This window comes from Topomyia yanbarensis, chromosome 1 (assembly GCF_030247195.1).
Source record: "Topomyia yanbarensis strain Yona2022 chromosome 1, ASM3024719v1, whole genome shotgun sequence".
NCBI lineage: Eukaryota > Metazoa > Arthropoda > Insecta > Diptera > Culicidae > Topomyia > Topomyia yanbarensis.
In genome coordinates, this window is record NC_080670.1 from 139,243,942 (window position 1) to 139,262,458 (window position 18,517).

The window sequence follows — 18,517 nt, forward strand, 5'->3', positions numbered from 1 at the left end:
AAAGGTACAATAGAGTGGCACGATTGAGAGTGAATCAGGTGATAGGGTGAGCACCCAAGTCAGCCTCACATGTATGGGTAGGGCGAGCACAAAAGTAAGCCTAGCAAGGAATGAGTAAGGTGAGCACACAAGTCAGCCTCGCATGGAACGTAAAAGGTGAGCACAAAAGTCAGCCTCATGTGGGAGTGTTTGAGAGTGAATCAAAGTGTGATTGAGAGAGCACCCAAGTAAGCCTCATACAGGATGTATGATCGCGCGAGTGAGAGTGAATGAGTACATTGAGTACAGCCATCCCCCCAGAAGTAATACCGAGAGGTAGTTCCTGGGAGGAATGATGGCGGAGCCCAATGGAGTTTAGTCGGTATTAATGGCTGGTCACCATTCGAGTCCGACACGCCCCCAGTGCACCCCGTGTGGTAGATTGGACCCTACCGTTAGCACGTGTACTGGGCTAGGACATAAAGGTCTTCTCCATTGTAAAAAAAAAAAAAAAAAAAAAAAAAAGAGGGTAAGATTTCTAGTCTCATAAATTATTCATCGTGTGATCTAGCCCCATTCAAGAAAGATTATCAGTGTCAGTTGCACCAGCCCGGTATCACAGACAAATAAAACGTAACACTAGATGAATTTTCATCACTCGTAGAAAAAACGGTCGATTTCAATTACAAATCGGTAGCGTTAGTGAGATTTTGACACAGAGCTAAATGCGTTACTTAGTTTCCGCAGCCACCCGAAAACGTTACGACCTTTTTAATCTCATGCAAACCAAAACAAACAATATGGGCCGGAAATGTGAAATTCATTCTTGTCGAAGTGCCCAAGGTGGGAGTTGTTCACAACCATTTCTTAAGTTACAACACGATGCCGATCGGTGAGTAAGCACATAAGAGGATGTTAGTAATTTAATTGATTCGGTGTATCGAATGTTTGCAATGGATTAGAATTTGTTGGTCCCCGGAACTGCTGGAGAAATTGGCGGGGTGCAGGTGCTACGAAAGCTAGAGATACGCTCAGACCATTTTCAATCAGACTTGTTTAGTGATCAGTTTCAGCCTAACAGGAGCTATTACGTCAAGTCGTGGAATGATTATGATTGGTAGTAACTGTATATTTAGGTTTCGTCAGGGTGTAGATCTGTATGATTCCAGCACATCGAGCATACTTTGCACTCAAGATAGAAGCAGATCGTACGTTGTAAGAAAATGTAGTGCTAGGTAATCGTATTCCTTATCATCGTGGCAATTTTGTACTTACAAGAAGTAAAAGTAAACACCAGCCTGGAAAATGAAGTAATGTGTCTACCTTGAAAGGTAGACGATCATTAAAAGTGACATTTCTGCGTAGTAATGCCAATAATAGCGCCTCGTGTTAGGGTACCTGATATCTGCGAGATTCTAAAAGAGCAACGGTAAACAACCCAGGGACAACTTGACAGATAGTGCTTGTTTCATATATGCACCAGCGATTTGATGGTGGCGCTAGTATGCCTTCTCTGTATGAGTACCACGAACAACGAAACGAAAAAGTTTCAAGAGAAAAGTTCATTTCGTTACGTGTGTTATGAACGCCGTCAATGCGGCTAGAACAACATTTAGAAAAAGCTTATTCCAAAATGTGAATAAAGAAAACTATCATTAGAGAATAAATTTATCCTTGACTGAAAACCGTCAGCAAAGTCTTATTAAATATTTAGCTGGAAGTCGTTGTTTTTAACAACCGGCTCTCTTCCTTCCTAAACATGTTTTGGTTTTCTTGTTGTGTGAAGTTTGAAATCGTTAAATCATTGGTGCTTTTTATCTCGAGAAATATAAATGAAAAACATTTTGGCCAATGAAAGTACATCACCACCAAGCTTAATAATTCGTTTTGAATAGAATTTGTGGTTATATCGGAATTCTAGCAGCAAAAAAATGGTTGAAATAGTAGAAATGCTTAAATTGATTATTTTCCACAGATATGGAAAATAATAAATGGGATGCGCCTTTTTCAAATTTTGCTCCATTCGAGCCGCCATGACATCACCAAATCACCCCAAAATTTGCTTATGAATTCAATATATAGGAACTGTCAATTGTCCCTGGGTTTACGGTAAAGATGACTAAATAGAAACAATGAAACGACAACAACAATTAATTTCCTCAAACAAAACAAAAACTGTTTTACCGTTGCTTATTTTCACAAATATAGAAAAATAAATAGTTATTATGGGTCATCGAAATACAGTCGTTACTCTGCATTCTTCAAATTTGTCCATTGCAATCATTATTTCATGCGAAGTCGTAGTATGCGACATCGACAATTTTTCTATTTCGTTCTTCAAATTATACAACTGTAAAAATAGTTCCACCTTTCATTTATTATCTTGCATTTGGCAAGCAGGGTGGGCACTATTGGTGCTTCAGTTGAAAAAAAAAATTTGATATTATTGCGAGATTACATTTTGTGCAATGTGTTCAACAGATGTCGGTATTTTAGATTTTTTTAGATTTTCTTTAAGCTGTAACGTTTGTTTGTATGTGCTGTGAAGTCTGTTACAATAGAAACCGAAAATTTGGGAAAGGAATTGTACTGTCAAGATTTTTTTAGTTACATAGGCGTCAATATTCGTCACGCCGACACACGCCGGCGCGCCGCCGCCAATAGGGTCCAATGGCGTGACGCCGCCAACGCCGCCGCCGCCGGCCAAAAATGTCACTTACGCCGCCGCCGATTAAAAATGCATCGGCGCACACCTCTACTTTTTATTGAGAAAGGCAAAAATTGTTCGTGATAACATAAAATCTCAACGTTTCATGCATTTTAAAGATGTTTGGCATCAAAAATACGAATTCGATTTCTGAAATTTCATGGGGTCCACCCTTTGAAAAAAATTGAGTTCCGGCTTATATGGGAATTTCATATGTGATCGGACGGTTCAGTCTATATTTCCGGAACCATATAAGCGATCCGTGCGAAATTTTATATACATCTGTGGATAATATAGCTATCATTTGGGACTAAGTTTGTGAAAATCGGCCCAACCATTTCCGAGAAACTGTTATGAGTTTGCTAGTTTTGAAAGATGGCTGCTTTTCCCGGGCACTTCCGGAACCGTCTATGGTGGACAATGTAGTCAACAAAAGTTTGTTTGGCCGTCGGTGACCTAGAACTGAAAATTTAAGTTGTTTGAGAGACATTTTAGCGAATTTTTTACCTTTTTTGCTTTCATCGGAGTATCGGTTTGAATCACAATTTGCTATGTGATCGCACACCACAACCCGTAACTTCGGAACCGGAAGTCGGTTCGGGATAAGATTTAACAGCCATTTACGGGGACGCAACATCTTTTATTTGAGACTAAGTTTGGTTGATTTGGTCTAGCCATCTCCGAGAAACCGATGTGACTGTTATTCTGAATTTGGATACTTCCGCCGGGGCTTCCAGAACCGATGATGGTGGTTAATGTGACCAAAAAGACTTTGAATGGTTGTTAGTGACCTAGTACTACAAATCGAAGCAGTTGTGGTCACATTTTGCAAAAATTTTCACCATTATACATTCATTGCAGAATTTATTAAAATCGACATTTTCTACGTGATCGTACTCATCACCCTGTAATTCCGGAACCGTAAGTCGGATCCGATAGAAATTCAATAGCCTTTCAATAGAAAATCGGTTCAGCCATCTCTGAGAAAAGTGCGTGAGATTGTGTTCGCGTACACACACAGACGCACATACACACACATACATACACACACATACACACACAAAGGGGCAGCAGGGACAGGAGGACTGAAGTTCAGGGGGTTAACGAACCCTCCCCCCCGCCCGGAGCTACTGCGAGTTGGGGAGTCTTGCTAGGATATGGTCGGGTAAGGCAATGTTGGGCTGCCAAACCTCTAGAAAAAGCCATATAATTCCGAATGCAGCTCCGACGAAGCGAGTCGGTGCCGCTTCCGCTAAGGTTTTACCCAAGACTAGCATAAATCACCCTTACCCAACGGAAGTGCCAACCGGCACATTAGGATCGACACCAGTAAGATCCTAATTACGGCATACTGGCGGCAGAACACGGATGTGAATAAGGATTTCATCGAAATTATCTACGGACCGACAGCCTCGCCATTCCACTACCCTAGTAAGGATGGGTGACACTTTCCCGAAACGGCGAGTGGGCTTATGGTGCTGGCTGCTCCCCGTCCCAGTAAAACTTTGGTAGGTCTCCAAGTACGTTCGAAACCCGCCACCTTACGTGGTGCAAGTAGGCTCAGTTGAAGGCTCCTGACTAGCGCCGTACCGGCTCTGAACGCGGTACCACACGAAGGACCGCGTCAATCCTTGCATGCGACCTCACTGCTCGTAAATGTAACCATGGGATCATGTGAGGCGACTTCTTATTACGGGCGTAGATAGCGGCTTGGAGTTGGGACCCAAAAAGCATGCAAGAAGACAAAATCAACAAAAACAAGAAAAATTCTAACGGAGCAACAGTGGTGAACCCGTTCGCCAAAGGTGGGCTAGCGAGGTCACCGACCCAGCATAACGAACAAGTGCAACAGGAAGTGCAACCACAACAGCAGCATCAGCGAGAGCAGCCTAGCGAGTCCATACAGAGCACGAGCGGCAACAAACCAACTGGACGCCAAGGAAAGCTAGGATTTCAGGTGCGCACACCGAAACCAAGCGTTACCCAAGAAGACCAGCAGTCTGGGTTATCTAAAGTGAGGAAGATGAGGCAAAAATTGAAGAACTCTACGCATTCGTGAAAAGCAAGGGCAACGTGCACGGACATATCAAGGATCTAGTGATTACCATCAAATCCGCCGTAGCAGCAGCCGAATGCGTTACTAGAGCGAGCTGAAAACACCGAAAATGCGCTGAAGTCCACAGCGATAGAAGAAGCAGAAGCCTATGAGACACCGAAGGGCGGCCGGGATTCTCGTTCTGTGAAAAGAATAAGGGAAACGCCAGTAGAGGAGGAGAAACCGAAGAAGCCCAGAAAGGTCGGTGAAGGACAGCGAAAAAGCCGAAAATCGCAGAGCGAATGGCGCACCGTAGAAACCGCAGAAGACAGGAGGAAAAAACAGAAAGAAAAGGAGGAAAAGAAGAAAAAGAAGAAGACCTCCGGCCACGCCAGCAGAAGCAGAGGGGAGACGCTCTAGTCGTCAAAGTGAACGAAGGCGTAACGTAAGCTGCGATCCTCAAAAGAGTGAGAGAGGATCCCAAGTTGAAGGAGCTGGGGGAGAACGTTATAAGAACCAGGCGTACTCAGAAAGGCGAAATGCTGTCCGAGGTGAAGAAAGATCCGTTGATCAAGAGCTCGGCCTACACAGAAAAAACAAAATGTTGGTAAAAATAAGAGTTTTTCACTCTTAGCAAAAATCAACCAACGCATACTCTTAGTTTAAAAATAAAACTTTGGTTTTCAGTACTATTCTTCATTTGCTTAAAAGGAAAACTTTTACTTTGATTATTATTCTTGATTAATTTAATTTTTTTTTACTTTCAACCTAATAGTTGGCGTTGGTTGTTTTTTGCTAAGAGCGGAACACTCTTATTTTTACCAATATTTTTTTTTCTGTGTACCGGGAACTCGTGGCAGAAGCGGTGGGAGAAGAAGCGAATGTGAGAGCATTAGTTCAGGAAGCAGTGGTCAAGTCCAGCAATCTGGACGAGATCACAACAGAAGACGAAGTGAGAAGCGCGATAATAGAGCAAGGAAACCTGGAGAGAGAGCAGATATCAATAAGATTGAGGAAGGCGTACAGTGGCACACAGACAGCAGTGATACGCTTATCGCCAACCGCAGCCAACAAGCTTATGTCGACCGGTAATATCAAAATCGGGTGGTCGGTGTGCTCGTTGCGATTGATCCCTAAAGCCACTAAACAAATGGAGAGGTGTTTCAGATACCTGGGTTTTGGCCATCAGGCAAGAAACTGTAGAGGCCCGACAGATCTGATCTGTGCAGAAAATGTGGGGAGAAGGGACACATTGCTAGAGACTGCATAAAGCAACCGAAGTGCTTGCTCTGTACAAATGAGGTCGGAAAAGACCACATGACGGGAGGCTTCTTATGCCCAGAGTACAAAAAGGCGAAGGCAGGCCAATAATGATGGAGGTTACCCAGCTCAATCTCAATCATTGTGACATTGCACAGCAGCTGTTGTGGCAGTCAACAACAGAAATGAAGTGCGACGTTGCAATTATTGCAGACCCGTATCGTGTCCCTCCCGATAACGGTTACTGGGTGGTGGATAGTGCAGGGATGGCGGCAATCCAAGTGATGGGCGGATTCCCTGTTCAAGAAGTGGTGGATAGCACACACGAAGGTTTCGTGATCGCCAGGATAAACGGCGTATTCGTGTGTAGCTGTTATGATCCTCCACGGTGGACACCAGAGCAATACAACTGGATGCTGGACACATTAACCGACTCGTTAGTCGGGCGAACGCCGGTTGTTATAGGAGATTTCAACGCTTGGGCCGTGGAGTGGGGTAGCAGGCTGACCAACGCACGAGGCTACAGCCTATTGGAAGCACTGGCGAAGCTGGACGTAAAGCTGTGCAATGAAGATTCCGCTAGCACATTCCGTAAAGACAATCGGAAATCCATCATCGACATAACATTCTGCAGCGCGTCGCTGATGGATGACATGAATTGGCGAGTTAGTGAGCAGTACACACATAGTGATCACCAAGCCATCCACTACACCATTGGTCGGCGAAATCGTACGGTGACGCAGATAGTGAGGACTGGCGAGCGGAAGTGGAAAATAAAGGAATTCGACAAGGACCTTTTTGTGGAAGCACTTCGTGCTGACAGCGTCACTCCAATTCCGAGTGCCGATGAGCTGTCGGAAACAGTAGCTAGGGCATGCGATATAACAATGCCGAGGAAAATGGAGCCGAGGAACTATCGGCGTACTGGTGGAACGAAAGGCTAAGCATCCTCCGGGCTACTTGCCTAAAAGCCAGAATACGCGTTCAGAGAGCAAGATCTGAGGCAGTCAGAGAAGAGTGTAAGGTAACATTCCGGGCGGCCAGGGCCGCTTTTAAAAGTGAGATAGTGCTAAGCAAGTCCACCTGCTACAACGAGCTGTGCAGAGAAGTAGACGCTAACCCCTGGGGCAATGCTTACCGTGTCGTTATGGCCAGGGTCAAGGGTCCAATGACGCCAGTCGAAATGTGCGGCGACAAGCTGAAAATTATCGTGGAGTGCCTTTTCCCGAAGCACGACCCAACCGCATGGCCGCCTACATCGTTCGCTGATGCAGATGGTGGAAATGCTGGTGACAATCGGGTTTCCAACGACGACCTCCTTACAGTGGCAAAAGGGCTGAAAGCGAAGAAAGCTCCCGGACCGGATGGTATCCCCAGCGTGGCACTAAAGACTGCGATCCTGGCGTTTCCGGACATGTTCAGGATAGTCCTACAGAAATGCCTGGACGATGGCTACTTCCCGGATAGATGGAAGATCCAGAAGCTGGTGTTACTGCCAAAACCAGGGAAACCACCAGGAGATCCAGCATTGTATCGGCCTATATGCCTGCTGGATACTCTCGGTAAACTCCTGGAAAGAGTCATCCTCAACAGGCTAACAACCTACGCTGAAAGTGAGAACGGACTATCGCAGAGACAGTTCGGGTTCCGGAAAGGAATATCGACGGTGGACGCCATCCGCATCGTCATCGCGAACGCGGAGAAAGCATTGAAGTAAAAGAGAAGGGGTAATCGCTACTGCGCCGTGGTAACGATAGACTTGAAGAACGCGTTCAACAGTGCTAGCTGGGGAGCGCTGCATACAATGCGGGTTCCAGACTATCTGTGCAAGGTTCTGAAAAGTTACTTTCAGTACCGAGTACTGGTTTACGAAACGAACACGGGGCAGAGGTCGATTAGCGTAACGACGGGAGTACCTCAGGGCTCCATACTCGGCCCAACGCTCTGGAATATTATGGAGTGTTAACACTGGAACTGCCCAGGGGAGTGGAGATCGTCGGCTTTGCAGATGATGTTGTCCTGACGATAACGGGCGAGACCCTTGAGGAAGTGGAGATGCTGACGGCAGAGACAATAGGCATCGTGGAAACCTGGATGGTTAACGTCATGTTGCAGCTGGCTCACCACAAGACTGAGGTAGTGCTGGTTAGCAACCGTAAGCAAATCCAGCGTCTCGGGATCTGCGTCGGGGGACAATCCATTCCATCGATGCGCGCGCTGAAGCACCTGGGTGTGATGGTTGACGATCGGTTGAATTACAACTGCCATGTCGACTATGTATGTGAGAAGGCTGCGAGGACAACTAGCGCATTGGCAAGGATCATGCCGAATCACGGAGGGGCAAGAGGCAGCATGAGACGTCTCCTGGCGGGTGTCTCATCCTCAATCCTGAGATATGGCGTACCGGCCTGGGCTGCTGCGCTGAACTCAAAGCGGAACCGGACGAAGTTGACAAGCACTTTTCGCCTGATGGCTGTTCGTGTCGCGAGTGCGTACAGAACGATATCGTCGGAGGCGGTATGCGTAATTGCCGGGATGATTCCCATCTGCATCACTCTGGCTGAGGACGTAGAATGCTACCAGCGGAGAAATGAACGTAATGCAAGGAGACTAGTTCGAGCAGACTCGTTGGCTAAGTGGCAGCAAGAGTGATATTACGCGGAGAAAGGAAGGTGGACCCACCGACTCATCCCAAATGTGTCTACTTGGGTACATAGGAAGCATGGAGAGGTGAACTTCCATCTGACGCAGTTTTTGTCCGGGCATGGATGCTTCCGGAAATACCTACATCGGTTTGGACACGCTTCGTCACCCCTTTGCCCGGAGTGTGTGAACGTGCAAGAGACACCGGAACACGTGGTCTTCGAATGCCCTAGATTCGAAGAAGTCCGAAGGGGTATGTCTGATATAACAGTGGACAATATCGTCGAAGAGATGTGCCGCGACGAGCATATCTGGGACGCTGTCAACAGAGTTGTTACGAGTATACCCTCCGAGCTGCAAAGGAAGTGGCGACGGGACCAACAAAGTAACGACATTGGTTAGAACGCCGCAGTGGAACCACAAATAGGATTTCGGAAGAAATTCCGCCGCCGGGAAATTACATTAAAGTGCTTAAAAATAATGAAACTTTTCTGAAAATATAGAAGTGCTACAACTAATAGTTTCGTCTCAAACATCAATGTCCGACTTTTTTGAATTCGTCTCACTGTGTGTCGCTTTAACATGATAACAGAAAATACCAACTTGCCATTGGCTGTCGCTACGAACGGTCAGCAATCGCTATACGGGCCTTGCGTGCAAACTAGGATATTATGGTGAAAGTTTTTCGGGAAAGTTTGCTTCAGTATACACTCAAGTTTTTTATGCGGGGGATACAGGCCGCGTAAATGAAAACCGCATAAATTTCAAAATCCGCGTAAATGAAAACCACGTAAATTTCAAAATCCACGTAAATGAAGACCGTGTAAACTTAAGAATCCGCGTTATTGGATACCGCGTAAATTAATAAAAACCGCGTAATTGAAAACCGCGTGAATTTCAAAATCCGCGTAAAAAACCACCCAAATTACATTAAATGATACAGATTTGAAGGATAAGAAATAGATTTTTTATTTGTTTTTAACTCGAAGATAAGTTACGAATACATAGGATTGAAATAAAAAATATATTGTTTCAGAATAGTACGAGCAAGGTAAAAATAATATACACGAGTGCACATGGGTAAGCAATTAAGTAACGTTGGTGAGAATCACCGGTCATAATACAAAAAATTCGGCTGCAACTCATCGTAGATAAAAAAATAGCACAAATGGCTAAAGCAATTCCGAACGCCGTATTCAGGGCAAAAAATATTCCGACGATAGAGAGCCATACAATCGGTAAAATGCTATAACCTAGAATACTTGCTACAGCTGTAATCGTTACGTAGTTTTCTGTAGAGTTGCACATTAATGTAATCAGCACATACATTACTATGACTGATATTACACAAAGGCCGTATATATAGCCGAATTGTGCTTTGCTTCCTGATACGAATAAACATGCAGCAAGTGTAAGACAAAATGCTATCGGTCCAGCAAGGTCGGTTTCTTTGAAAAAATATTCGGGATTATCCACTAGACTTTGTGCGTGGAATGGATTCAACACGGCGAGGGATTTGTCCATAATTCGCTGGGGATAAATTTCCAATTCATCCAATAACGGCGGTTCATCAAATTCGTTCGACTCTCCACTAACGCTACCAGGAATGTCACTTGGTCCACCGTAGACTTGAGAGATTGATGGTTGCGGAATTTCAGGTGTAAATATAGATGGTTGTCCGTATCCTTGTTGCGGTGAGGGATAAGCATTAGGAGGGAAAAAGCTGGCATTGTTGTCAAAAGATTGAAAATCTGAGAGAAATAAAAACCAATATATTATGGTTGTTACGATCCGAATTCATATTACCTAAAGACGCTGAATCGCTCTGGGATTCAGCGTCTTTAATATTACCTAGTGTCTGAGACTGATCTACAAATCCATCGTAAGTATTTTGATTGTGTTGGTTAGCCCAAAATTGCTCCTCGGTATATCCGGCCATAACACAGAATAACTAAGCTTTAGAACGATAAAAACAAAAACAATGAAATAACAGGCTTGATTAAATAACTCAAAGCGAAGATAATATTATATTAGTATACCGTTTGCGTCGTTCTTTGCTCTATAGATTTAGATTTAGAGGTCTTGCAAGCAGCGTTGCCAACATTTTTTTTAAAAAAACTAAGACAAATGACAATCGGCTTCTTATTTTTTCTTCGACATTCTTCTTTCCGTACAAGGAAACGAAAAACTACCTAAAATTGAGTTCCTTTGACTCAATCTCGTGGGATCGTGGGGGAACTTAAAATTAGGTAAACCGTCTTGAAGGTTGTTTCCATTTAACCACGGCAAAAATTACAACTCATTGATAGGTTTTTTATACTCAAATTTAAGTTGAATTTACCTAATTTTGAGTATACCCCAAACAACTCAAAAGTACCTTCCTCCACGGAAGACCTTGACTGAGTCGAATCTCTCGTTTTGTTTTTGACAACACTAATAAGTGCGAAAGCGACGCACAACTCAAAAGTAAGTTAAAAGAACTTATTCTGCAGGTTGTTTTATTTAACCGTGTACATTTTCACCCTGCCGAAATCTTCCGAACAGTGTTGCTATTTTTATTAATGCAAATGGAGTCTTGTAAATTTATTTTATGCCGACAATATTGCGAATCTTTTCTTAAATTCACGTTGCGACTTTTCAGCCATGCGCCACCGGACCGTGCGTTGAGTTACGCGCCCATCTAGTTTGCATCAGTGCGAGTGAGAAAATATTTTCACGTTTGTTTTTGTTTCGATCGCACTCGTGTCTATCCCATATAGCAAGAACTTGACGAAATGCTAGATTATCTCGAGATAGACAATATTTTGTATCTTGAATCCACTATATTGATTAAGGGCACTGTTTTTCCATGTTTCCATGTTAGGGCACACCCATGTTTAATAAGGTTTGATTTGGCCATTTTCCGAATAATTTTAGATTATAGTGTGGTCTTTGTCTTATTTTTGTTAAAGTTAATCAACCACGTATACGGTAAATGCATGACAAATACTTGTGTCACTTTGCCACACAATTTCAGCTCAATTTAGTCTGTTTTACCACACATAACAGACGTTTAGGCTAGAACTAAATTTCTTCAAAAACCTGTGTAAACTTTCAAACTGATAAACGTGTTTCACTACTGCTATCTGCGCAACTGTTTGCTACACGTATTTGACGGCTGCACTCTAACTGCATTGCATCGATCACTGTGCCATCTACAAACGTTTGCCAAACGTATTTCAGTCGTCTGATTTTTTCGGAATTTCAGTAGCGGGTATTGACACACGATTCGAATCGAGCTTAAACGTCTGTTATCTGTGGTTTTACTTTTTTACGATAATAATTTTATTTGTCAAAAGTAATGATACTCTTTTCCTATAAATATAGCAACACTGCCAAACATCATTTGGATATCCCTGCAGTAACATTGCGTAAGGTGTAAAAAATCAGAATCAACCAATCAGGAGCTGGACCATTCTGACGTAAAATTGGAACAAAACCAGCCCCCCTTATTGTCACGTCTTGTCTTAGAAAAAACTGGAACCTTTCTTGAAACTTTGCCCTTGTAATGTTTAAGTAAACGATGCAATAACCGTAATTTTAAGTACGATGCAATAACCGTAAGTGTTCCATACCGTTTTACTGAAAATTTGAGTCGATTTTTTGATAGTGCTGTCCAAATTAAAAAAATATTAAAACATTCGATTTTGATTGTAATTTTAATATTTGCAGTAGCATTTTACTGTTTTGAAGGTTTCAATGTACATATCCATAAAATCCTAAATTTAAGACCATTTGCTAAACTTGAGGATGCGCTTAAATCTTTCTTACGATACCACTATAGCAGCTAGCTGAGAATTCAACAAATGCTCATCAACATATTTGACACAATGTACTGGCACCTTTATGTTTGAGTAAAATTCATTTGAAGTCGGATCAAAATGTACATTCCCGAACCGTTTTACTCACAAGTGGTATAAAAAGAGTTCATGTTACGCTGGATTAAAATTTTATTCTGGGGCACTCGGCATCATCCCATTGGCTCTCAAACGTGAAACTTTTTCGCTCGATGCGCCAACTGGATTTCATTTTTGGTACTAGTCAAATGATGATGAAAACATTTTCTTGCATTGATGGTATAGGATGGTTGTTCTATATTAATTGTTTTAAAATAAATAACACATAGTTTCACAAAAAGCTTGATTACAAGTGATAAGAAAACACTCGTTCTTTCGTATGACACCAAAACATTCAGTTGAACTCAATATTTTATTACGAATTATTGAGATCCGGAATTATTTTTGTATTGTTGAGGTTAGGTTGGTTGTTTTAGATATGGAAAATGTTTATCTAGAAATTGGACTTATCAGTGGGTAACCTCGACTACCAACAACTACACTCTTTAATCCAGTGATTTTTGTCCACCATCGTGTTTTCTATCGAAATTTTAATCAAATTTCATTTTAGCATAAATTGAAACCGGAAGAACAAATGTGAGTGAAGTAACAAGAAATTTACCATCTGGATATTTTTCAGAGGTAGGAAACATATTTTCTTCATCAATATTACTTTTCATTAGAAGAAATAACATTTAATTATAATATTGATTAAATTTAAAAAAAATCAGAATTTACTTTCCAATGCGTTTTGACAGACGAAAATAAAAACATCATCATAGCACTTCCATGCTCTCTGGCGGTCGACATCTAGCGTTAGATCACGAATCGCTTGCTTGAAAATTTTATGAATCAAGTTACAATTTGTGAGCAAAAAACAAAATAAATGATCATTTACCCAAAAAACTGGATAAAACTGGCTCACATCAAAAACCTGGAAGATTTCGACATAGATTTTTCATTAGGGCTTAAATCGCAAATGTAAACAAACTGCGTTTTCGCTATTACGACATTATGCAACAAAAATACTACAAGATTGAGGTGAAAATTAGTTAAAATGGTTTTTAGTTCGATGTATAATTAAAGAAAACAAAACGGCGAAACATGCATTTTCTTCGAGATTTCGACTTAGGCCCTTCTTCTCATATGGAATATAAAGGCCAAACTTACATTTTTAGACAGAAGCGGGCGTACGGTTATTATTCACAAATAAAAGAATAAACGGCGGTTCTGTTATATAAGTGATAAGCAATATCTACTATGATCATGTCTACTCGATAGTTGTTGCACATAAACATTCGAATATTTCGATATTTTCATGAAATTTGAAGAAAAGATTCACGCGCCCTTTCTTTTACATTGGGTTTCTATGCGCCCATTTGCTGAGCCCTACTAAAAAGTATACTGTCAAGCTCGCCCATTTACCCAGCCCTACCCAGCAAGACAGAGTCAGTTTAGCCCATTTACCGCGCCCTTCTGAAAATTATGTACACGGTTTAGCCCTTCCGCAAATGGTGGTTGCTGAAGGGCGAAATCACGACTGGGATGCAAATTGGGCGTAAGCATTTTTTTAGTTTCTACTCACTAAAAGCACATAGGAATTGAATTCTTTGTTATATTGTCATAAGGTTTAACGAAAAATGCTTCCGGAAAAACACGGTCATAAAGTAATTTATACCTACAATAAAAACTACATTTAGAAAACCTTCGCCGAATATTAAAACTGATTTTTCTCCATTTGAGTACATTGCGACTTAGGCCCTAATGAAAAATCTGTGTCGATTTATCCGATTGTCTGCTTGACTGGATGTTTTAAAAAAAACTGGAAGAATCCAGTTTAAACTGGAAGGTTGGCATCGCTGCTTGCAAGACCACCCAGATAAGCTCAGCCGGAAATGAACCGGAATTCTGGCTGGTTCCAGTTCGTATTCCGGCTCCAGTGACACAACCGATTCTAGTTAGAATCGGTTGTTGCATTGGAGCCGGAATACGAACTGTAACCAGCCAGAATTCCAGTTCATTTCCGGCTGAACTTTACTGGGCAAATGCAACAACCGATTCCGATTCAATCGGTTTCGAATGGTTTGACCGGGATCCCTCTAAGAACGGTTGGTTTCAAAATCGTCCAATGAAGGACGTTCGTTGGACCAATTTGGACAACGTCCAAATAACCGTTCAACGAACGTCCATCGTTGGACCCGTGTTGAACGATTTTGAAACAATTTTTTGGACGTCTCAGTGGGATGTGTCGTGACTTATGAAATTCTTAGGAGGTTTTTCCTCAGTGTAGAACTCTATTTTGATGTTTATTAATGGCGATTTCGCTTGAACCCGAAAGAGTCAGGTTCTAACCAGCTCCATGTCAAGGACGACGCCTCTGTACAGCCAGCATCATGATGCACTACCATGAACATCAAAACATTAAATTTGAATTGAACGATTAAAAGTAATTAGTTACTAAATGTTGATTTCCTGAATAATATGGTAATAAATCATCCCACAAGATGCAAAACGTCATGTGGAATGCTTGAATATCGTGTATAGTGCCGAACATAATTCTTTGTTTGGGGCTTTATAGCTATAATGCCCCATATATGTTGGTCGCTGTCAAACTCAGGGATACCAGGCATATTTTTAAATATCTTCACATTTCATGAAAAAATGTCTTCACCGACCAGGATTCGGAATCGGTTTTAGATTTTGAGCCTGAAATCGGTCAGACAACCGAAACAAATTTGTCTTCTAAATGAAAAACTCTCGACAAACATATGATTAGGGCCTAAAAGCCAACTGTCAAAATTCGCTTTGAGTGGAAATTCCGGACAAACCGTTGATCGCCAATCCCAGGTGTTGGTAGTAAACAAAAGAGAAAAGTTTTCTCTTTCATTAACTGCTACGAACTGTGTTTGGTCATTAACGATTTGTTCGGAATTTCCTTTCAAAGATAATTTTGACAGTTGGCTTTTAGGCCGTAATCATATGTTTGTCGAGAACTCGTCTTCACAGCCCAGTAAAGCTCAGCCGGAAATGAACTGGAATTCCGGCTGGTTCCAGTTCGCATTCCGGCTCCAGTGACACAACCGATTCTAACTAGAATCGGTTGTGTCACTGGAGCCGGAATACGAACTGGATCCAGCCGGAATTCCGGTTCATTTCCGGCTGAGCTTAACTGGGAGCCTTTCAAATCGACGGGAACATTTCAAATGGGCCGATAAACAAAACGTAAACAATTCCGGTTAATACTTACTTCAAATGGACACTAACAAAGCTTTATACATACCTTAAATAAGCCGATTCGGAAGCCTGGCTGTTGGGGAAATAATGGATTATCGAAAAGGCACATAAGCAAAATGACTTGTTTTGCTTATGTTCCCTTTCACTTCCCCTCAAAAATTAACGGCTCATAAACACCAAACAACAAAACGGAAAAATTTGTTTATGGGCCCTTTTCTTAATGAAAAAGACTATACTTGAAAAGGGAACAAAAACATCGCAACACCAAGAAAGGGATCAAAATAAACGTCACATAATCATTTGCTGAAAACAAAAGGGCTCACCCGCACGCACTATAAGCTAACGTCTCGCCGAAAAGGGATTATGGGAGAGGGCACAAAACCAGTGCGATGTTTCAAAAGGGACCAACACATTTATCTACAAAAAACGTTTAAAATACAATTTTTTTTATAAATCTGTTATATTATTCGAAAAAAATGGTTAATTTAACACGGCATTGAGTTGTTTGGTCCTTAAATCAAGCTCCTGTTCATAAATGGGAATATAAAGTACGAGGTAATTTTTCAGACGCCATTTTCTCAACATGAGCATATTGTATATAATGCCTTATGAAATGTTGACGTCGAAATGTCTTACAAATGAAGACAAATCTTCAAATCTGGCATCCCTGGTTTTAATCCCAACCAGTGTTACCAAAAATGCAGAATAATCTATATTTATAAAGATTTTTCAGCCATTTTCAGACCAAGAATCTGTATGTGCAGATATACAGATTTTGCATGTCTGTATACAGATTTTTGAGAAGTGATGTTACAAAACCTATTTTTAGAAATATTTTTTTCAGTTTCAGTAATACTTCCTATGTGTCTCTCTCAACTTAGCCCTCTATATTAGGCTACCCTCTGAGACGTCCAAAACATTGTTTCAAAATCGTTCAACACGTGTCAAACGATGGGCGTTTGCTGAACGGTTATTTGGACGTCGTGCAAATTGGTCCAACGAACGTCCTTCACTGGACGATTTTGAAACCAACCGTTCTTAGAGGGTATGCACCAGCCTCCTGCTAGGCAACCATTTTGTCCTAACCAACATCTGCCTTTGCTAAAATCAAAATAACCCAATGCTATTGCACGGGCGACATGGGCCTAGAGGCGGCTAGGCCCACTATATGTTGATTACTGTCAAAGTCTGTATATCTCAATAGCGGATGACAGGTGTGACACCCCCTGGTATGGACGCTTGGTCGACGAAGGCGACTTAAAAATGACTTATTGTGAGCCGTGTTTACAAACATTGCTTCACAGTTTAATGGCAGTGTTGGTAAACACGGCTCACAGGAAAAGTCATTATTTATGTCCACTTCGTCTGCGTGCACAGCCTAATTAAAATATATCTTCACTTTTGAGAGTGATCGCTCATTCTGAAAGGTAAAGGTTTGTATACACTCAGGTTAGCACCCAGCAAACGCTTGGCTGAAGTCTACTTTCAGAAACGTTAATTGTAATGCTCTGTGACTTTGTTAATTCTCAATTTTTTGTCGCAAAATTCGACAGTTACATTGGTCGACTTAATGTATATAACATCTATATATCAACAAAAGTCATTAAATGAAGAAGAAAATTAATTTTCCATTGTGCACATTGGTAAAGTTCAAGTTTCTGGATGTAAAATATCAGAACGATTTGTAGTGTTTTTAAAGAAAGTGTAAATAGGTCCATGCTTGACTGATTTGAGCCATAGGAATTAATATCTTCCATAGATAATCCAGCAAAAGGTTAAAAGACTCAACTGATTCGATAATGATATCGACAGAGATTTTTCGAAGAGTAAATACAGATGAAAAGATTTTTACCACTAAAATGCAGATTTAATTTTGGCAACCCTGACCCCAACTGCTGCCCGCCTACTCCATTCAGGATTCCGAATGGTTTGACCCTAAAGGCTAGTTTACAGTTCGGGAAATGGATCACGGGATTTCGCACGGGATTTGCGTCGGGATTTGATCAGGGAAAATTTCCCGCTGAGATCTCTCCAAACTGTCAAACCAAAAACTCTGCTGCTTCTTAAAAATACAAACAGTATCCAACTTGCAGCAAATTGCAAACCTTCTAAAAAATACTATTTTCCCCGTCGGAAACAATTTATGTTGAATTGTTCCCGGCCGGATTTCTGTGTGGAGAGTTTTAAAATCCCGTGATGTTTCCCGCGGTTGGGTTTACACTTCAGGAAAACTGTCATTTTTGTGTAGACTCAATTCCCGTCACGGGATTTGAAATCCCGAGCTCCATTTAAAATACACAAGGACCCAAATCCCGTGACACGTTTTCCGAACTGTAAACTAGCCTTAAGAGAAGAGACGACAACAGGCTTCTTGCTCTTCTTAATTTTATCTACCAGGCCCTGTCGTAATTCCAAATACAACAAGCATCCATCGTTGCCAGATTCCATTTGCATGTTTTTCACAATTGCTGAAAATTATTGTACCTCAAATATCGAACCTCTGTCAAGAATTCACAATACTAGCTGCATTTAAAAATTGAATTTTATGTTTATTCGTGTCTCTCTTAACAATGCACGTAGTTATATCGTCATTCAGGGTATTTATTAAACTTGCATGAAATGTTAATGTGCATGAAAAGTAATTAAAATGAATTCAGCAGCACTGTTTTTCATCCCGTTTGAAAATATTATGAACGCTCTTGACTGGCAAAACGACCAATCAGAAGCTGGTTCAATATTGAGGTTAGGACTGGATGAAATTGGCTACGTGATTGTCTTCTCTTC

At 41.6% G+C, this 18,517-nt stretch overlaps 1 protein-coding gene across 2 annotated transcripts; it reads right to left on the reverse strand.

Annotated features, from left to right (window-relative positions):
* Positions 1-9,568: 9,568 nt before the first annotated feature.
* LOC131694368 (protein YIPF7) lies at positions 9,569-10,805 on the reverse strand. 2 transcript variants are annotated; one of them, XM_058983023.1, is made up of 3 exons: positions 10,664-10,805; positions 10,476-10,580; positions 9,569-10,375 (listed from the first exon to the last, which is right to left on the reverse strand). In XM_058983023.1, exons 2-3 carry the CDS (start codon positions 10,561-10,563, stop codon positions 9,657-9,659), a joined length of 807 nt encoding a protein of 268 aa, XP_058839006.1. In that variant the 5' UTR covers positions 10,564-10,580; positions 10,664-10,805; the 3' UTR covers positions 9,569-9,656. The 2 variants fall into 2 exon arrangements, with proteins under 2 accessions (XP_058839006.1, XP_058839009.1); XM_058983026.1 differs by lacking the exon at positions 10,664-10,805 and having other exon boundaries at positions 10,476-10,657.
* Positions 10,806-18,517: the final 7,712 nt, after the last annotated feature.

Bases quoted from the DNA above. Each gene is read 5' to 3' on its own strand.
- LOC131694368 (XM_058983023.1), bottom strand. From the start codon at position 10,563: ATGGCCGGATATACCGAGGAGCAATTTTGGGCTAACCAACACAATCAA. The intron at 10,376-10,475 runs GTAATATTAAAG...TATTTCTCTCAG, and splicing joins AGATCAGTCTCAGACACTAG to ATTTTCAATCTTTTGACAAC.